This window comes from Cryptomeria japonica, chromosome 7 (genome assembly GCF_030272615.1).
Source record: "Cryptomeria japonica chromosome 7, Sugi_1.0, whole genome shotgun sequence".
NCBI classification, from domain to species: Eukaryota; Viridiplantae; Streptophyta; class Pinopsida; order Cupressales; family Cupressaceae; genus Cryptomeria; species Cryptomeria japonica.
Window position 1 is genome coordinate 236,903,901 of NC_081411.1, and position 23,378 is coordinate 236,927,278.

At 34.3% G+C, this 23,378-nt stretch overlaps 1 protein-coding gene across 1 annotated transcript; it reads right to left on the bottom strand.

The window, feature by feature from the left end:
• Nucleotides 1-3,645: 3,645 nt before the first annotated feature.
• LOC131028317 (glucoamylase) lies at nt 3,646-5,213 on the bottom strand. The gene is made up of 3 exons (XM_057958573.2): nt 5,058-5,213; nt 4,131-4,286; nt 3,646-4,014 (listed from the first exon to the last, which is right to left on the bottom strand). The coding sequence occupies exons 1-3, from the start codon at nt 5,199-5,201 to the stop codon at nt 3,778-3,780; spliced, it is 537 nt and encodes a 178-aa protein (XP_057814556.2). The 5' UTR covers nt 5,202-5,213; the 3' UTR covers nt 3,646-3,777.
• Nucleotides 5,214-23,378: the final 18,165 nt, after the last annotated feature.

Consider the following 23,378-nt stretch of genomic DNA (forward strand, 5'->3'; position numbering starts at 1 on the left):
TATATATATTATCTAAATGAAGGTGATTATGAATTATGTGTATTTATTTGAAATTACACTTAAGTGAATATTTTCTATTAGATAAACATGACTACTCAAAATAATGTATTTATGAATATACATATACAAAATTTAGATTATATATTTTATTTCTAAAAACCTTTTACGTTAGACTTTATTTAATATAAACATGTAATATATAAAATAGTCATTTATTATATATATTTAATATATAAAAGGTGGCGGGTTTAAGTCTTAAGTCAGTGACTGTTAGCAAGAAGCCGAGGAGGGTGGTCGACTTGGCACCACGATGCCAGTAAACGGCAGGTCGATGGACTGAGGGTGGTAGACTTGGCACCACGACTGCCAGTAAACGGCATGTCGATGGACTGAGGGTGGTAGACTTGGCACCGCGACTGCCACTAAATGGCAGGTCGATGGACTGGGAGATTGGTAGGTCGATGGACTGGGAGTTGGCAGAGACGTGGCAGCGATGCCGATGAACCTGTACTTGACAAACACTTAAGTGTTTGAGATTAAACCAAAGTCTGCATGCTATCGATAGGTTAGTAGAGGAAGTCGATAATCTTGTAACCGTGTCATCTACCAAACAACAGAGACCGTGAGATAAGTGGATCTGCATGAATATCTAGCACTTGCTGTTAAGCCAAACCTTAGTTAAGTCGAAGAAGATAGTTAGATGTGGAGTAGAGGTAATCAAGTCTATTAATTGTTTAAAACAATAGTTGCAGAGGTTAGTCGACAGGTATGCAATCCTTAAGAGTTCTAAACCATTTAGAACTGAAATTGCTTAATGACTAACAGTTGTGGCGTAGAGATGGTTAGAAATGCTAGGTAAAATCCATAAGATCATAAGCTAACGTAGGATGAAAATAGGATAAATAGCACTGTAACCTTGATAGAGAGGGATGACAACAAGAAGAATAGAGAAGAAAGAATAGAGAAGGAAAGAGATACAGGAATAGCAAGGATATAGAGAATAGTATTGTTAGAAGAGAGACAGATAGAGAAGAGTAGAGCAATAAGAAGGTTATTGAAGAGTTTACAAGGAGAGAAGCGGGCAGATTTGGTCAAGGAATCGAGTCAATCACCACCAAATCAGTATCAAGATAAAAGGAGGTAGGCTCTAATTTGATTGATTGGTTGTTATGCATTTAGAAATGAAAGATAAGTGAGTTATGAATTAATTAGAAGTTTATGATGTAGATAAGACTAGAGTTAGCTTTATACAATCCATGTTAGAATGAAATTGTTTGAATCGCCATATAGGAAAATGCATCATGAGATACCATTTGATATAGTAATTATCAAACATGCACAATAGATACTGAAATTTATGGGAAGTACATGTTAGGTTGCATTAATTAAGTTATTTCTAAGAACGTGTACTCATTATATTCCAATCATATGTAAGGATTCATACATGCGCTACACCTTTCTTAAAAACTTAGTTTTGATTTACTTTTCAATTTAGTAATAAAAGATTGCTTATTATCAAATATATATGGTTGTTTATCCATGAAAGATTGTTTGATCTTATAATCGAAAGTAATATTAAAGTGATGTTGTTATCTCTATTCAATAAAATATTGTCTTCTACATGAATTAGTATTCTAGAGTTATATGTACCAAGATAGATAGGCTTGTGTTTGTGGAAAGTTACCTTCCGGGATGGGTGTCAAATGTGGAATTCATAGGGAGAATAGTTTTTTTTTCCAAACTATCTTTTATTGCTATGCATGGCATTATACTCGATCGAGTAACCAATTGAATAACCATTGAAATGAATTGATTCATTTATTTATGCTCTCTACCACATCCTTGATTGATCTTGCTTGTTTCTTAATGAAATTAGAAAAATGAAAATGCATGTATCATCTAAGCATGCACTAGATACCATCATGTCTTTCGAAATCTTTTTGCTAAGCAATTCGTGTAGGGTTGGGTGTTCTTGATTGACTAAGACTTCCAGAGAAGCATAATCTTCAAGGTTGGGTGTAAAAAGCGCCTGATTCTTGTTCTCGTCTTCATTGAAAAGATTGAAATGAGGTAGCTTAGATTGGAGATCAAAGTACGCATCTCTCTTTCTTTTATGTTTGAAATTATACTTAAGGCAATAGAAAGCCTAAGCATTGTATACATATAAGAATTGAGATATTTCTACATTTCATTGCTTGTGAAATTTCTTTATCTTCTATAGAAATGTAATGATTGTTATTTCGATTATCAATCTTGGGATAAATCGATGAATTTACGTCTTTACACCATTTTAGATAAATTTAAATCTATAAGAAAGTATGAGAAGTTGGTGATATCCCCCACTAGGTAGGCCATCAATTTATGCCTTTGATAGGGGTGTGTTTTTTTTTTTGGTCTAAAGGTTTTTCTTATTTGTCATCTAGGTTTAGTTTGCAGTGTTGGATGTCTATTAAGTTTTGTTCCTTTTTGGCAGTAGACATCCTAGTCTTGGGCCCTCACTCCTCGTGGGCTCTGGGATTTTGTTGCTTTGTATTTTTTTGTAGTTATGTAATTGTTTGGGACTCCCCTGATTTAATTTATTCAAAAGAGTATACTTAGAAAACACTAAAAACACATGATAATTATTTTTTTAATCAAAATTAATTAACAAGCAATATTTATATGATGTAAGAGACTCATCAAATATTAAAACTAGAACTAATCACAATAAAAAACTATATAGATGATACCTCTAAAATAACTAAATATAAATATTATATAATTTATATTTATATGAAGAATTGATAAGATATCATATTATTATATAACTATGAATGACTTACAATTAATTTATTAAAGGTGGAAGTTTATTTAATATAAAAACTCAACATCTTTAAAAGATGACAATAAGGTCACATCAGGTATGAGATTTAATAAAATAAATACTGTCATGCATTAACTCAACCCAGCCAGCCTTAAACCACATATACTAGGCAACATATTGAGCCTAAAGAATGTCAGTCAACTTTGTGTGTTTAACACGTTTCAACATCTTAAAATAACGTTGTAATGTGAAACACTAAAAAAATATGTCTTTTTTTTTCAACTAAGAAAGAAAAAAAAAAACTTACGTCTCTTGACACTCTCTTTCATCCTGATGATAGATCACAGAATGTGATCCGAAACGTTGATGCAAAAACATATACACAATCAAATCCAAAAACAGCTTACTGTTTTAGTTATGAAGCCATGAAAATTTCAACCTCTCGCCTCCCTATGCAAACTTCCACTGAACAAACAACCTCATTTGTGCTAGAAAATGAGAAGTGTAGAGGAAATAACCGCCATTAGCCAATTTCCCATACACCCAAGAAACATAACATTAAAGAAACCCTTTTAACACTATTTCTTTTAATGGGATGGTCTTTGAACTAGTTACTAATCCCTTCAAAGCCCTAGTTATTCCTATGCTGGGTTATCTTACGACCTGGTAAAATCCCAGAGTCAAATCTCCTATCATTCCATCCCTTAAGGCCTGGTTCGGATTTCTGCTTGTATTCATGAAAGGAATTATAAAAATAATCAAGTATGTGCATTGAAAAGCAAATACTTATCACAACTGACCCAATATCACACAAATATGTATAAGTAAAGAAAAAACAACGCTAACAAAAAGCCCAGTTATATATTTTTGCTCATAAGACTGATAATATAGATACGCAGTACAAAGCTTATTGTATCAAGATACGTAAGGAAAGATCGTCAGCTTCATGTACGCATGAGCTCAGATTTGTTTTATCAAACCACCTGGCGAATAGGGTCTAAGATCGTCCCTGTGACAGAGCAGGCAGTAGTGGAATGACAATCGTAACCGCAAGATAACTTCCAAAACACTGTTTCCACATAATCAGGGTTGGAATAATTTGCCGGCACTGTTAAGTCGCGGTTATTGTCAGGCGCCCAGCACACGTTGTTTCCACTAGCAAAGCTCACCACCATTGGTTTGTACTGGTATGGTACTCCCTTCGTCAATGTCTTTTAACAAAACAAATAAAAAATCAAGATTAAGATCAATACATCTATGAAGGTCTCCTCGACTCCTTCGATAAAACAGAGTAGAGAAGGCACCGAAAAAGAGAAACCAAACATACCACAGAAATGGCCCAGGCATCGCCAGGAGTCCAAGTCATGTTGTTCACACTAGTAGGCTCCCAATTGCCCAGCTCGGTACTGTTTCCAACGATCTTAAACACTTGTCCAAAATCGGCATGTTGAACCAATACAAACGTTACGGTCACATTTTCTCCCTGCAAACATATCCGATAGAAAATTTCTTAGGAATCTCAAACATTAATTAATATTTTAATCACATTCTCTAATCTATCATCAGTTAAAGAAGTAAAGGTCATCATGAATAATAGAGTTAAAATGAATGAATTCCGGACCTATATATGATAAAAAGAGAGGAAGAAAGAAGGAAGATAGACAGGATTTTAGATAGAGGGAAGAAATTAAGATACTGTTTGAAAAGAGTATGTGGGTGAGTGTATACATAGGTTTACTGAAATAAGAAAATGGAAAAATAAATAGCAAGTAAATTTAGAAAAGGAACAATAGCCAAAATCTAGAGTATTCAGTCGCATTTCATGATTTATAATCAGAATGAGATAGTTAGAGAAAAGGATTGAGAGTTAACTAGCAGACCATGTTAATTAAATAGATAAGAGAAGTGAAGTTCAGGAGAATCAAGAGAAATACTGTAGTTGCTTATTTCTCATTTTTCTTCTTAGCAATCATATTCTTGTGATACATCCATGAATGAGTGTGATCTGAAACATTGATGAAAAAAAACTTATCATTCTTTTCTTTATCAATCTCATTCTCATAATGCATTCATCAATATGAATGTAATCTAAAATATTGATGAGAAAAAAAATTTATTTCTCTTCTTTGACAATCACATTCTCATGATTATCTATGAACACAAATATGATCCAAAATATTGATAAAAAATAAATTTACATAAATAAATAAAACTATTGCTATATAAACTAGAAGAGTAGTTCACAATTATATACCGAAGCAGGGGCTGCAAGAAGGCTAAGAACAGCCACAAATAGGAACAGCAGGGCAAAGCTTTTCCCATGGATTGCCATGACTTTTTCTTTTCTCAAAGCAAAATGAGAATGCAGGATGTTCAGTAAATGAGAAGGGAAGAACATTCATATAGAGATATTAAGTTGGTGACCAGAAAGGACGCACGTTATTGAAACTTACGCCTGCCTTATCCATTTGCGAAAGGGCAATTACATGCGTGGTCCTTAATATGCCAGGTGTGCATCCATAGTACTACAATGACGATGGGTATCTTTGAAATTGTAAGACATGATAACGACGGCACTGATATTTAGTGCATTTAATAGGAGATGAATGTGGCAAGTTGAAGGCGGCTATACTAGATAATAAGAACGGGGAAATCAAATAATTATTCTATCTTTTCAAGCTCTCTTAAAGAACATTAATTGAGACTCGTCTTTATCAGACTGGGAGACACTGGCTATAAAATATGGAAGCAAGTCAATCATGTAGATTATCAATGTCACACGACAATAAAAATATATATGTTTACCTTAAACAAATACTAGAGTTCAGTTTCAATCTCCTTCTTCGAAACCCAAGAAGAAATAGTTTAATGCCAGTGAAGAAAATCTGTCCTAATTTAATGGTGAGAAGATGATAAATAAATAAAATAGGGCAAAGGGCATCAATTTCCATGCTTCAGAACATGGAGCACATATCTATACACAAAGGGCATCAATTTCCATGCTTCAGAACATGGAGCACATATCTATACACAAAGGGCATCAATTTCCATGCTTCAGAACATGGAGCACATATCTATACACTGTTCTAGCGTTGAAGATATGATTTAAAACAACGTCTTCCTGCCTCCTTATTTGTCATCCATAACACGTGTCTCTCTAGAAGGAAATTTAAAAAAATTAAAATCCCTATTTTGCCGTAGTATGTTGTCATTTCCACTTGTTTAAGTTAAATCTATTTGCACTAAGATCTGTGAACGTCATGCGTGAAATTCTACAGTCAATGCCCGTGATTATGAATATTATAAAATGGTATGGCATACGAAATAAAATGGATCGGAATAATATTTACTAGGTCAAGTAATTTATGGAATAAAATAGATTTTTAATAATATTTATGAGATAAAATAATTTATAAGATTTAATTTTCAAATATTTTTAACATTTAATTTTTTAAATTTTAATTAAGTGAGTTCTGTTCTTACTGTCTTATTTATTTAAATAATATAATGATACTATTCATTTTGAATACTTTTAATTTAAAATCATATCTTAAAAAATAATTTGCAGTTTTCTAAAAAATAATATTTCTCTTCATCATCCAAGTAAAACAGTTCTCTAGTATACTAAATCAAACTTCTTAATTCATTCTTTATTCTTTGTATATTTATTTTGATACAATTCTACTGTATAATTTTACTTATTTACCTTAGAATTCTAACATGAGGATAGAGCATATGATTAACACAAAAGTACACGTAGGGTTTCAATATTCTATCCAATTTTAATATCTTCTTGACACTACACTACATGTAGAGTTCCCATATTCTATTGTATTTGAATATCTTTAACTACTTTTTTTTTATTTTTTTTTCTCGCTTCTGTAATTTGGTTAACTTACTTTTTAAGTGTAATTTTCACTAAACTTTATTTTATGTAATTATAAAGCTTAAATTATTTTTAAAATCTTAAATTCTTAATAGATTATTTTTATTTTAAAATTTAGTTATAAATTTAAATAGTTTATATTTAATAAAATTGAACAATATGCAAAATTGAACAATCATGAAAGTTCTTCACTAGAGATTTTGAAATGATAAAAAGGGTTTCTATAATAATATTTTTTTTCTTATTTTAAATTTTTGTTTAGTAAAATTTAAAGTCATTTTCTATGAATCATTTTAATAATAATTTTTAAATTGATTTCATTATTATTTATAAGTGGCAATAACAATCATCAAAAAAAATTCTTATGGACATAATTATATATAACTGAAAGTGCATGATTTTGTTCTAAAAATATTAAATCAAGAGAGGCCCGAACCTTACATAACCACAGCAAAAGGTGACAAAACTAGGGGGTGACAAAGAGTGAGAACCCATAAACAAAAACTTGTTGCTAACCTGACCCAGCAAAAACCACAAACACTACCAAACCTAAAAACTAAAACTGATTATTACACGCAACCTAACACATCAAAACAACAAAAATAAATACTCTCTCACTGAAAGCACGAAGCAATGGTTTATCAAGTGGGAGAGAATTCCAACTTCCTATCCACACGTATATATTTACCCTTATCCAACACATATATTTTTATAGAGGAATCTTTCTTGGAGGAAACAATCAAGTAGTCTTGTGTGCCTTTCACCTTTGAAATAGATGCTTCGAGCCCTATTGTAGATGGGGACTCTAGATGTCTTTTTTTCTTGGCCCGCCTCCTTGCAATCTAATCATGAATGTCATGGACAGAAGTAGAGTTCCTCTCTCTAATTTCCTTATGTTGGTCAAACATGTTCTCCATAGTCTGCCTCATTTTTTCTTGATTTTCCTAGAGAACCTCCACCATATCAACAAAATCATTAACATTCTTTGTTACTGATTCCCTTGGGCCTAGTAAAATTGAGAAGCTCATGAGCAAGATTCCGAAGTTGTCTCATGATGTGAAAACTATGAAGATCAACCATGAGTGCAAAATTGATAAGCTAGAAGAGTATGTGGATGACATCAAAGACAACTAGAATAATCTGGTGGAAATCAGTAGGGAAGCGATGAGTATCAGTGCTGAGGGTTTAGGAAAAATCAATACCATGATTGTGGACTGTAGAACCAGACCCATAGCCAGTGATCCTCCCTTGGGGAAAAACAAAAATAGAATACCTCGGAGGATGGCGATAGTGTTGTTGGAGGGAAGACTATCTCGAGTCCTTGTACTAGGACCAAGAGCCAGAGCTAGGACCAGGGTAACTCCAAATTCATCATGGAGGATCTGGAGAAAATCAACAAGAAGATTATTTAGAAGAATACTGAACTAGTGGACTCTCTAAATTGAGTTCTTTTTCCTATTTTTGGGGGCTTTTCATGTTGTTTTTGTCTTTGGGTTTGTGCGGGGTTTGTCCCCTGTTTCACTTTTGTTTAATGTATATATGGCTGCTGGCCTTGGTCTACAAAACTTTGGGTTTTGGGTCCCTGTAAAACCAATTTATCTTTATCAAAAACAACCATAACCAAAATTTACAACAAACCTTATAGAACCATGATATTATTTTTTTTAAATTATAAATTTCATTCAAATCAAATATAAAAGCATTAGTATATATCAATACTAATCCATAAAGTACAAATGAAAATTTGACTATGTATAACATGCTTAGAGTGATTGTGTATGCTTTTTTTCAATATACTTGACATAGAATATCATCCTCCCGAATCCTAGACCTAAAGAAAGAAGAAATTAAAATTTAAGGAATTATTGCACAACATTAGGAAAATTCTTCATGTCCAAAGTTTCAATTGAACCTATCTCTAACATGAGACCCCAAACCTACTCAATCCATGTGATTTAATTAGAATGAGTAGGATATTATTTTAGGTGGCCTCATCTTTGTATTTAATTATTTTATTCAAATAAAAACCCACTTTAAGTGTTAAATCTATCTTTTTGACATAATAAATTTTTATTCATGGTCCATTTTCCTTTCTGAAAGAATAAAAACCCATTGTTACTTTACCAGATAAATTATTTTTAGTTGTAAGACTCCTATGATAATTGGTTAACCATATGAGAAGTTAAAATCAATGTCCCAAGGAGTTCAGATACTCTTGAATACATTTATTGAATATTTTAGTAGAGAAGTAGAAGATGATAGCTCATACTTGAAAATTGTCTGGGTATAATGGTCTTGAGACCTCCTTAAAGTTAATTAGACAAGAGGTCTTTGAATTGAATACCAGATTAAGTAGCATAATACATTTATAATTAGCATGAATAAGGGTTATGAAACTATATATCCAAGGCCATTTTTATTCTAACTTTATCTATCACCCATATAGATACTCTTGAATCCATTTATTGAATATTTTAGTAGACAAGAAGAAGACGATAGCTCATACTTGAAAATTGTGTGGGTATTTAAATGTCTTGAGACCTCTTTAAAGTTAATTAGACAAGAGTTATTTGAATTGAATACCAAATTAAGTACCATAATACATTTATAATTAGCATGAATAAGGGTTATGAAGCTATAGATCCAAGGCCATTTTTCTTCTAACTTTATCTATCACCCATATAGTTAATTCTCTCATTATTGAGGAAAAAAAATCATAATCTCTTCTTGATGCCAAGTAGTTTCTCTAGAATCATCACCTATTGTTATATTATATTATGAGTAAACAATGGGTTTCTAAATAAAAATAGTTTCTTAGGAAAATATAAGATTCAAGTTAAAGAAATTATCAATGTTAAATATTAATAGTGGTTATTTTATACATGAAGATATTTATTCACGTAGATATATATATTTACACACATACATACACTTATATAAATGTACATTTATATATTATTATAAATGCATATATAGATTCATGTAAATATATATACACCCATGCATGCATATATACATACATACATAGATACACATATCCATGTATATGTAAATTAAGTGTGTATTACTAAGTAGTAGTAGACTTAATTATAAAAAATATTAAAAAGTTTCAAGGTGTTGTAAACATGGATAACCTTAAATATAAAGGCAAGTGCAAGGTAATGAGTCACAAATTCGCAGAAGTCTGCGTGTTGGAAAACACACTCTTATAAACGGGGGCCCGTTTATGCTTCGGGCTCCCGAGTTGAAAGGTAATGAAGGCCCGAAGCAAAAATAAAGAACAAAATGGGGGCCCGCTTTTAAAAACAAGGGCCCATTTTTCCCCCGTTTCTAAATTGTATTTTTCTTTTTTTTTCCACAAGCCACCCTTGTTTGAAAATGGGGGCCCGTTTTGTGGAAGTTGATTCCACAACCTGCCACTTGGCTTGGGATTAGGCTTGGGATAGGCCTAGGATGGCCACACCTGAGACATGGACCTGCAAATTCAAATCTCCATGAATGAAAGCACAAATATGAACTTCTAAAATAGTTTATGTGCCTCTAATCAGAGAATTTTTATACGAAATTAAAACCCATTTCAGATTATACTGTCTAGATTCTAAATATGTAAATTTATTTAAAAATTGATTATTTTAACTATTTTTTGTTTAATTTATACTAAATCGGGTCCATAAATTTGAAATAGTAACTATTTTTGTTAATTTAATAACTTTTTTATTTTAAAGGATTTTTGAAAAAAAATTATATGTCATCAATCTACACAAAATTATTTTGTATTTAAAAAAAAAAATCAAAAAATGTTAAGTTTACATCAAATTATGTGGGTTGTACACGTCAAATTTTTAAAAAGATAATTACGGCCATTAAAAAATTAATTAAAAAAAAAATATTAAAAAAAAAAATATGCTCATCAATCTTCAATGTGTTACAAACCATTTCCCAAAACGGTTTGAGAAAATAATTTTAATTGTGTCAAAAAGTGTGGGTCGTACACATGCATGGTATGGTCCTGAAACAGGCATTTTTAAAACATAGTTTTCAGAACTCCATTCAAAAAGTTATTTTTTATTATGTGGGTATTAAAATAAATTATATATTTGGAAAGTACACTCAAAGGGCTATCTTTTATATTACTGACTTTTTCCAAGATTCAATCTCTAAGTGTTTCAAAATTTAAGCTCAAATGAGACAAAATCTGAAAATCAGGGAAAACACTTCCACTTTTTGGCCAAAAAGTGGACTCATCTTCTTGCACTGACCCATAATATAAGCATCGATGTTATTTATATGTACCTAGTTGGAACAAGTGTGTTTGTCATTATCAAGGACTAAATATTTTTGGTATATCTTGGTAGTTTACTAGTTGTAAAGTGCAATACTAGGTTAATAAGAGCTAAAGACTCTATTGACAGGCTAAACTCATAATTAACTCAATTCCTGGAAGGTTTGTATCTTTTCAAGCATCAAATGCAAATATGAAGAAAAGTATTGATGTTACCCATAGGTTTATTGTTTCTCTTTCCAAAATTCCATGTGCTTTTTAACTTGGAAAACCTACTTACATTAATATTTTCTTTAGTCTTATTATGATAGTTTGAGTTTAGTATGGGGAGATTTTAGGATTATAAATATATAACATGCTCGTACATGGTTTCATTTTATAAAGAGTGTGAGAAATGAGTGCAGCATACTCTGATTCTTGTATTGCAAGTAATGAATAGGTTTTTATAAATAATGACTAGTTGGGTATATTATTTAAGGTGAATATAATATTAGATCAATAATAATTATGTATTAAAACAAATATACAAATTTGTTGGTGAATCAAATGTTGAAGATAATGTTTGAATTTACCTTTAGTTGAAAAATTATTTTGCTAGTGATTATATTTATTAAATGAATAATAAATTTTAGTCATGAAAGAGTTAAAAGACCTTATTGTTTATAGTAGTCATATGGATAAAGAGTAATTTGTATGCAAAAGTGTAAAGTGAACTAGATTATCACAAAAGGTTGATTATATAGAATGTGTAAAAGCATGTAATGTAGATGATGAACAAGAAAATAATTTATAGTTGGATGTCTTGGCAGTATTTTGTTCCTTGATTTTGATATAGATTCTAATGATGTTATTTTCACAAGGATGGTGTACATGTGGCTACACTTGATGATAGTATTGATGACATAATTATTAGTGCAATAATCAAGTATTAAGTTCCTTGATTTTGATATATATTTTGATGATAGTATTAATGAGATAATTATTATGGATTCAACGCCAGTATTTTGTTGTGTTCATTGATTTTGATATAGATCCCAATGATATTCTTTTCATAAGGATGATGTAGATGTGGCTACACTTGATGATAGTATTGATGAGATAATCATTTATGCAACCAATGATGTTTAGTGCGAAGACCTTTCCATGGATGATTGTGGAGATAAAGATAATGTGGACACATGTGAGAACCTAGTTATATGGTGCTCCTCTTTCACTTGAATATTTTTTAGGTCTCTTAGTAAAGAGATGTTCCAACCTACAAACGCTCATATTTTATTGTTCCACCAAATATGTGTTAATTACTAAAAAGAATTTTCCATAGATTCCAAGGGTTTTTTCTGGCTATTTTGTCTACTTGGTTGATGCCTTAGAGCACTACTAAGAACATTCCTCCCATGCATCACAAAAACACTTCTAGACATATACGAGCTTTCATTTCTAGCAGAAATTAAGATAAATCAAATGAACCCAAAGTGGTATGACTACCTTTCTAAATACTATAGAAAATATTTATAAATTTTCATATTCTTTCATCTTTATTTCATTATGCTTATTTTAATTCAAAAAAATTTATATTAAAATTATTTACACAGACTAAACAAATTGTAATTATATTGTAGAAATAAGTATAAATTTCTATGAAATGCTTTTTAAATAATATGATTTACACATATTCAATTTATCAATTAATCTTGTTCCATGAAACTAGCAAAGCGAATGACATACCATGAAAGTGGAAAAGCAAATAAAATATCATATAGCCACATATATATAGATAATACAGCGTCGCTTGAAGAAAGCTCGCGTTTATTCTATCAGCAGTGCTACGATGCCCATGTATGGAGGGACATCATCTCCGTTTTACTCCGAGAGAGATTCTCATAAAAACGTGGGATAATTTGTGTCAGATTAGCCTACCGTATGCAGTGGGCACGTTCTGGGTAAGGTGGCCCCTGCGCGTCGTATGTTTTGTCGTCGTAAAGTAAATGCTGTCTCTTTTAACATTTACTACATTTAATTCCAAAATGGCTGTCTTGTCAATGATTCTTTCCGTCATCATTAATATATGCAATTTTTTTAATTAAATATAAAAAAGTCTTTCCATCTTTTAAAATTTAGATTATTTACTCTTAATCTTTGTAGCTTTCGTTTTCGGAACATGTGAATATAAAACCACAATCGTCTTTTGTGCAGCAGAAAGAAAAATGCCGTGTTCCCAATTACATCATTTATCTTTTTCAACAAATTTACTTGTTTTTATCTAGAAGTTGATAATTATTTTATTTAAATATTTTATAAAAAGATTTTTTTATAATTTCATAAATTGATAAGGTTTTGGTCTTTCGTGAAATTGAATGGTTCTAATTGAACATAAAAGGTATCAAGTCTAGTTGAGTTCAAGACGCTACATCATAACGGATAAGATAAGATTTTTTCCTAAATAATTTTAGTGAAGTATGTGGTCCTCAATTTATGTTTATTAGCCAAAGATATTTCAGCCTATGCATCATACTCTCATGATAGGTAGCAAACTATTCTTATGAATGAAAAAAACTTAAATAAAAAAGAAAAGAAATAAAGAATGAAAATAATTACAATTTCTTATATTTGATTGTATAGTAATGTATACGATTTCATTTTCATCTATTCGTTAGAAGTATTGTCATCTTACTTAAAATAAATTATTTAACAATTAGCAGAAGTGTTTATTAATATTTTCGACTTGATAAAGGTGCAACGAAAGCTACAAAAGAAGCAAAAGAAGGCACACTAGCTGTAGTCACATAAATCTGTCCACTTAATTAAATGAATACTTAGTATTTATTTGATTATTTAACCATCAATTAATAATTAATTAAATTAATATTTAATTAATTCATCTTAACCCCATTCTCCTATTAATTAAATAAATTATTCAATTTATTTGATTTAATTCACTTAACCAAATTCATACCATTAATTAAATAAATAAATCATATTTGTTTAATTAAATCTTCTCTCACATTTAAATAAATTAATATTTATTTAAATCCCCCAAAATCCCACCTCACATTTAAATAAATTAATATTTATTTAAATCCCCCAAAATCCCACCTCTCACATTTAAATAAATAAATCATTTATTTAAATCACCTTTATCCTCCACCCACTTGTATTTTCCTACAAAAGCAAGTTGCACAATTATTTTAAATAAATAATTTATTTAAATCACCTTTATCCTCCACCCACTTGTATTTTCCTACAAAAGCAAGTTGCACAACTATTTTAAATAAATTATTTATTTAAAATCCTATTTATCCTCACCCACTTGAAACCTTTAATGGTTTCCCTTAAAGTATTCAAACTTGATGGCTTTAAAGTCTTCAAACTTGATGGCTTCCTTCTATAATCTTCTTAAGACTTTAATGGTTTTCCTTAAAGTCTTCAAGCCTTTAATGGTTTCCCTCAAAGTCTTCAAGCATTTTAATGCTTTATCTTCATTTTTCTCATTTAAATAAATTAATATTTATTTGAATATTTATCCAAATGCAAATTACACCATTTAATTGAAATAAATGATTTTATTTTAATTGAAAATACCAAAATTTCTCCCACTTGCATTTTCCTACAAAATCCACTTGTATGCCTAAACCCCTTCTAGATTCTTCTAAACCCTTCCTAATTAGCCTAAATTCATCCCTTAAATATTGTCACATTCCTAAGCAAATTGGAGTCACTTCTCAAAGACTCCAAAGTCTTTGAAAAACAATTAATGCTTTGTGTGTTCAACAAATTAACCCTCAAAGTCTTGGATAACCTTTGAAAGCTTCCAACCTTCAACCACTAAATGGCTCAAAGTCTTTGATAACCATTGAAGGATTTCAACCTTCAACCACTTAATCCCCAAAGTCTCCAATAACCATTAATGGTTAATTCAACCCTCCCACATGGTTAAAACATTTGTTTTGACTCAACCTCTACCCAACCCAAAGGTCTCATCAGGCCATTAATGCTTTGACCATGATTATCTCTTAAACATTTGCACAAAGGTTTATCCTTGGATTAACTCTTAATCCAGTGGGTAATCTTAATTTAGACTTGACCCTTAGCTTCTAGATAACCATGAGGTCTTCTCAGGCCTTTAATGCCTCCAACCTCTTCTCTCAACCCAATCCTATGTTGACACTTGTCACCATTTTATTGGTGCCAATTGTGCACATGGATCCCCAACTTTCAAACTTGGCCCTTGATTAAACCATTCAATCTTAACCCTTCATTTCCCCATTTCTTCTATAAATAGAACCCTTCTCCTCAAGCAAAAGGGAAGCATTTTAGAGTATTGTTGTTATACTGGCATTAGCATAGAGCTTTTTCATAGCATCACTATCTACTCTAGCATAGTATTTAGCTTTTCATTTCATATTTGAAGCTTAGTATTAAATCTCAATCCTCCATAAGCATCCATAGTGCAAAAAGCTGCTGAGAGCTACACTCATTTGGGACTTGGAGAGGAGAGGAACAAGGGAGGAGCAACTATGAGCATCTTGATTAGCTATTTCATTTTATGTTTATATGCTTTCTATTTCATGCTTAATATCTCTCTTGATATGCCTGTTTAGGATAATCTTTTGTTGCTAACACTAACGTTTGTTTCTTGTGCTCTTGTGTGTGTTGCCATCAAACAGATTTTCTAATCCTTTTTGCAGAGCATCATTTGGTGAACCCGACGTGAATCCAAACACCAAAAAGATCATTTTTTTTTTTAACCAATAACATGTTTGAATGTTGAAAATGTCACACAGGTTGCGATTTTGACACTGTTTTGGTGCGTTTGGCATTATTTTGGCGCTATTCCCCCTGTTTCAGTGCTTTTCCCTTCTCTGTCTTTCCCTTTCTTTTAATACGTTTGTGTTAAATAGTGCCTCTGTTCAAACGCAGACTAGCGCTATTGTAACAAAACGTTGTACAAATCACCTTGTAACCAAAAAAAAATAAAAAATTTAGGCTTGTAGAAGCCCACCAAATAGGCAGATTTTACTAACTATTTTTCTCTTTTGTGCAGATTTAAATTAGATTAAAGAGTAGATTTATATTTTTTACTAACTTGTTTTTGAAGTTGGTTTTAAAAATGAATTCACTTTTTATTTTGGTTTAAAATTAACTTCACATTTCAAATTTGGGCTTTTGAAAAAGAATCACACATTTGTTTGGGGCTCTTAAAAAGAATTTCATTGTTCAAAGGTAAAAAGAACCACAAACTTATACAAAAACAACTTTATTTTTTTTGCAAGTTAGGAAACAAACTTCGTTTTGGTGCTTAAAATCAACAAGGCAAATTTTATTTCTTGCAGCAAGATAAAACTCACAATCCACACTTCCATTTTTGGTGCAAATAAAATTCACAATCAACTTGTCTCATTTTCAAAGCAATTTTCCTTCAAAGCAAAACGTGTTTTTTCATTAAGTTGACCAGGATTTTCAAAATTCTAGATTACAAAACACATTGCCTTTGAAGTTAAAAAGAACACCATGACTGTTGGAGCAACATCTCCAAATAGTTAGATCATATTGCCATGATGGATTAAAAAGAACAAGTGAATTTCATGTTTGGCACGCTTGTGCACAAAAGTCAGTCGAGTGGACCTATTTCTAACACACACTATCCTCTCCCTTGGCTCTCGTGGTCCTAGGTGCAAGAGAAAAGTGTTAGTAACACTCAAAATTTTATTTTTTTAAGAGAGGCCTGCCAAGGGATCGATACTCTTGGGAACGACCTCGAGCGGTAAATCCTTCGAGCCGCTATAGAAATCAGGTGAGAGCGAAAGCTGTAGCCTTGGGTATAGCTGTTCCTACAGTGTAACTGGCCGAAAGGACAAATGGGCCCCACCACCAGTTACAAGGCTCTTAAGTGAGTCACTGCAGAATGAACTTATGTCCAAAGCCATCGAACATGACTAAACACCTTTAAGTAGTAGCTCACCCGTTCTATTGATTGAGGATATTTGAGATACAATTTAGTGCAAGAGCATAGAAGGTTTTGCTCCCAAGATACTCACCATACATATTTCCTTGAGTAGAAACATAGCTTTTTGAAAAGTCACTTGTGACTTGATAAAAGTGGTGACTCCCCCATCATAGGGATCATCTATTTGTTATGCTCGTGCAAGACTTAGTATATCACATCCTTACCTGCCACGGCGGGATTCATAAGGTATGTAGTACCAAAGTCGAAGAAATATCAAGATGTGGGCTAAATTTATCACAACTGGCCATTTGACCTTAGGGATAAAGAGTGTTTGAAGTGTGTTCGTTTTACAGACCTAGTGCAAATTGAGCCGACTTCAGGCTTTGGAATTACACCTTAAAATAAATCTAAAGGAAGGGTCAAAAACAAGTCCAAGGATTGGGTTGATCTAGACCCATACTCATTTGTGCCTTTTTAGGCAACATTCTTGTGTTTGTGTGCTTGCTTTGTTTTCTTGTCAAAGAAAAATCAGAAAATCAATCCCAAAAACAAAGTATTCATCCAACATCTGTCAACACAACCAAAAACATCAAAAACAAGGTACAAACAAACAAAGAATCAAAAATTTATGACCATTCTTCACATCTTGCGAAAGAAGAAGTGTCATCAGAATATCACCTTGAAAAGGAGACCACTAAGCTCAAAGGCTTTGATCAAAAGGAGGAAATTCTTCTATATCAATCGACAAATCTTTGTCTCCCATAGAGTCTTTCTACATCGCATGCGTCTCTATCTTCAAGGTAAAACAAACGAGTTTGATTCCAAATCATTGAAACGCAGAGCTTTTATGCAATATAGAGCTCTGAGTTATCACAAAAATCAAGGAGGAAAGATTAATCCCAAATTCTTCCCAAACATTTGTATCACCTACAACACAGCTCGAGAAGTGCCACCAACACCTGAAAGGGAAGAAGAAGAGTTTGTTCCATTTGTGACACAAAGTTTTTATTGAAAGATTGAAAGTTGAAAACAAAAACATCCATCATCTCATTCATACATCATTATTCCATCATCAATCCATTCCAAAAATTCTCAAAGCATTAAGAGGTTCTTTTCCCAAATTCTCTTTTTAGATATTGCTTGAAATCAAACACATCACATCACTTTTTTAGATTGTTTCTACATCTAGGATAAGCTCATCCTAAGAGACACATCTACGCAGGTTAAAACTAGTTCATGAGTGAATCCTCTCATTACTAGGTAGTTAAATCTGTAACACATCTCAGATTTCTCTACACCTTATCACATCCAAAAATCATCAAAACAAACAAGCAATTCAAAGAAGGAATTCTGGTTACATCTACCTTTAGAGTGCTAGAGATCTACATATCATACAATCCACTAATCATCCATCTTTCCTCAAAACAACTCATCATCATCATCAATCAACTTCAAACATAAACTTGCAAACAAAATGGCTCAAACCCGATCGCGATCAAGGCAACGAGAAATAGAAATTGAGGAAGAAGAGGACAACCTCAATGAATTTCAAGAAGCACTTGGAGGAAATGGGAATGATGAAAACCCAGGTACACCCACTCCTTCAACAATCGAAAGGGTTCAGCATAATCCTCATTTTAACAGATTATTTGATGAAATACTAAGGAGCAACGCAGATGCTCACTTCTTAAAACTCGCTCAAGAAGGAGCCAAACTCCCCTCAGACTTTGATCTTGCCCAATTAAGACAAGCATCAGAAAGACAAAGTCGCCATGAGGAAGAAAGGCGTAGAGATCCCATCAGATATAACATCCCTCGAGGTAACCCACCACCTCCTCCTCCTAATGAAATGGAGATGTTGCGGCAAAAAGTCGAGAATCTCGCCCAACAACTTCATAGTGGTGTTAAGACCAATCAATTCTCACTTAACGACATCTGTCCCTATCCGTTTGATAGGAATCTTTATATGCCACCCTTTCCACGCGGGTTCGAAACACCCAAATTTGAAAAATATAGAGGAAAGGGGGATCCCCGTGATCATGTCCGAGAATTTCATTCCGCTTGTCTTGAAGTGGCTTATGAGGACACATACCTAATGCGCCTTTTTCCCCAAAGCTTGGGAGGAACCACCACATCATGGTTTTCCCGACTACCAGGTGGCATTAGAACATTTGAGGAACTCATCCAGAAGTTCCTATCTCATTACTCTTATAATATTGAACGCGACATCACCATGGCTGATTTGTGCAATACCAAACAAAAACCAGGTGAACTATTCTCAGTATTCCTGCAACGATGGCGCCAAATGTCTAGCAGACGTTCTCTTCAGTTACCTGAACAAGAACTAGTGGAAATTTTCATTTCCAACTTAAACGAAGAAATGGAATTTCACCTGGATGTCAAAGACACAGACTCCTTTAACGATATGATCACCAAGGGTATAAAATGTGAAAGGGCACTCATCAAGAAAGGACTCATCAAAATCTTTAATGAACCAAAAGATGGTCCTCGCCCGCGATTCAATAGTGATAAACCAAACTTCTGGAACAAGAATAAAAATATCGTCAACGATGGGGTTGTGGATGCTCGGACTGTCCAAAATGCACAACCTGTGGTTCGGTTTGCAGGACAAAATCCTCCACCTCAAAATAACACAAATGTTCCTCTTAATCAAGGTCGCATCACATCTCATGATGAACCAAGACCTCGTCCACAAAAACAAAAACGCACATACACTCCCTTAGGGGAACCCATTGAAACAGTGATGCGACAACTCATTTCTCAGAATTTGATCACTTTACCTAAGTTATCAAATTATGAGCCTCAAGTCAAACCGGCATGGTGGAGAGATACTGAACATTGTGAGTTCCATCAAGGAAGAGGACATAAGACAAGTAATTGTCATCGATTGAAAGATCTCATTCAGGATCTTATTGACCGAGGAGAAATTGAAATTGAAGGACATGACCCAAAAACAACCAATAATGATCATCAGATGTTCAAGAATCCACTTCCATCACAAGATCAAAGGGGTCCTTCCACTTCCAGACGAGGTCCTGATACCACTGATTATACGCAGGCTGCGTATAATTACACTGTCAATCACCTGTATGATGCCAGTGAACAAATTGCAACTATCACCTTCAAAAATCCCACCTCAAATTGCAATGTTGTTACGCGTCGCGGCAAAGTTACCATCAAGGCAGCTCCACAAGGCACCACCTCCATCCCAAAGCAGTACAATCTTGTGGAACAATTAGACAAAACCCCTGCGCTCATATCCATTTTAGAACTATTGCGCCTATCACCATCTCATAAAACTATCTTGGATCAAGCACTCCAAGAGGCGTCAGTCCCTGCAAACTTGAATACGGACCAGTTTCAAGCCATGGTTGGAAATCTAAAGTCATCACCTTGTCTCACTTTTTCTGAAAGCGACAACTCTTCTTTCCAACAACCTCATAACGCCTCACTCCACATTGAAGGCTTTGTCAACCAACACAGGATCAAGCGAGTCTTGATCGATAATGGAGCAGGCCTAAACATTTGCACACTTCAGTTGGTCACAGCATTGGGATATGCAATAGAATCAGTGGATCCTCGTAAGAAGATCACCATCAAAGCCTATGATGATGCAGAGCGTTCATCCAAAGCAGCTGTGGTACTACCAATCCGAGTGGGCCCTGTGGTAAAGCATATCATTTGTCAGGTTCTGGACCTTCCTCTGCCATATAATCTATTATTAGGGAGACCTTGGATACATGCCATGCAAGCTGTTCCATCTACCTACCATCAATGTATCAAGTTCCCACATAACGGGGTCGAGATCACAATCCTGGGCGATGCAAATCCCTTTGCATTTTGCCATAATATCAGCCATCAACCAGAGATTACTGTTCCTAATAATAGGGAAGCCATTTCCTCCACATCATATGTAAATCCCGCCTCTCTTGCCAGTTCGAACACCCCTATACCCAAGCAAGAAAAGCTTAAGATGAAAGTCGCAGAGGAAGGTCCTGGAGAATATAACTTAAGTCAGCTCTTTTGTGTGGGACAAATGCCCACTTCTCCTAGAACACATGGTAAACCACAGCAGTTACTCCAGCAACCACTAATCACGCCAGCATGTGCCTTGACGCCTTTCATCCTTGGAAAGAGTCAAGAGGAAGAAACACAAGATGAGGACCTAGCGGACTGGATCTATAAAGATCCCATCACCACTAACAAACCACAAGTTACACTTCCTACGGAACAATATGGCAAAGGCCTCCTCATTATGCAAAGAATGGGATATGATGGTCAGAGTGCTTTGGGATACTGCAAACAAGGACGACATGAACCTCTGCTACCAGAATTCAAGCCCAAAGGTAATACAGGCCTAGGCTTTGAAAAAGAGATCCTTCCTAAAGGAAAACCTAGCAAACCATTTTGCCCACCTACTGCAAAGAGGACACCTTTCATAATCAAAGCACCATCAAACACTATCCCCACTGCCCCATCGAGGCTCACAAACCCACCACAACCATCTACAATACCAATCATCCCACCAAATGAACCCGTAATCCCATCAAAAACACCAATAGCAGCAGCAACTATATCAGAACCCACAACAGCATCTATGGCACCAGCCATTCCAACAGAAGCCATTGAGGCAACACTACCAATACTTCCAGTGACAAATCCTTTTAACCCCATCACGGTTCCTGCAGCACCGATCACTACAAAGATACATAAACCAATCACACCTGCCGTGTTTAACTCCAAAGACATCCCAGTATGGTATAGCAATCGGATGCTGGAAAGTGATTCAGAGACCGACTCACATGAGTGGGAATTTGATTCTGTACAGCTTAACACTTCAGATGAGGAAGACATGTCACCACCTCTGCCACGCAAAGACATTCCTGTTTACGGAGAACCACAGATAAAGACCACTTGGGTACCTGAGCTGGAAACATCTTCCACAGACCCTACGTCTCATCCTACGCCGGATTCTGACAGGGAGAGTACCATCAACGACCTTCACCACACTGTCTTAACCCTCACTGATACATCTCCCGCACTTAACTTAATCGATGAAGTAATGCCCATTATCCACCCTGAACTCATCGAATGGAACCAACCAAATCCCCCATGTCTTGACCTCTTCCAAAACGATGAGGCTATCATTGACTTTTTGGAATTAAGGGATAATCTACCAAGCGGGGATCACAAAGCTGGATTCGCCATTGAACTTAATAGCGCAGCATACTTCGGGGCGGATGCCAAACCCTTCAGCTGCAAAAATATAACATTAAAACATGGATCTTCCAGTGAAAACCACACTGTGGCACTGTTTGATCCAACAAAAGTAAAAAGAAAGAGCGTATCCAACGGTGAAAACCTCTCTGAGGCACTTGAGGATGAAGGGTTTGACATTCTCCCTGCTAGTACACAACAGGAACGATCGACGATTCTCATTGAGGAGACTAAAGAATACAATGTGGGGACTCCTGAAAACCCTCATATCATACATCTGGCATCTCTTCTCACTCCAGAGGAACAACCTCAATTTATAGAGTTCTTCCAACAGCGTCAGATCAACTTTGCATGGTCATATGCAGACATGCCTGGGCTTGATCCTGATTTAGTCATGCATCATCTCACAGTAGCAAAAGGAGCCAAACTTGTCAAGCAGAAGCTTCGTAAGATGCATCCTCAGATTGTCGTGCTAGTCAAAATAGAACTCAAGAAACTCCTGGATGTTGGTTTCATTAGACCAATTGATTATGCGGAATGGATCTCCAATATTGTGCCAGTTGGCAAACCAAAAGGGGGCATCCGCATTTGTACCGACTTCCGAGATCTAAATAAAGCTTGTCCTAAGGATGACTTCCCCCTACCAAATATCGACATCATAGTGGACCTGACAGCAGGACATGCCATGCTTTCACTCATGGATGGCTTTTCAGGATACAATCAGATAAAGATCGCACCAGAGGACCAACATAAGACAGCCTTCACATGTCCATGGGGCACATACTGCTGGAATGTAATGCCTTTTGGTCTAAAGAATGCAAGAGCGACCTATCAAAGAGCAATGACCACCATCTTCCATGACATGATGCATACTATGATGGAAGATTATGTGGATGATTTACTAGCAAAATCACTTACTAGAGAAGGACATCTTCACATCTTAGATAAAATCTTTGATAGACTGGAACAATACCATGTTCGACTCAACCCAAAGAAATGTGTCTTCGGAGTGACCTCCGGGAAGCTTCTAGGATACATTGTCTCAAGCAAAGGTATTGAGGTCGATCCAGCAAAGGTTAAGGCAATAATGGACATGCCACCTCCAAGGAATATCAGTCAGCTAAGAACACTACAAGGACGGCTTCAATCTATCCGCAGATTCATTGCACAATTGGCTGATAAGTGTCACCCATTCACACACCTGCTACACAAGAACATCCGCTTT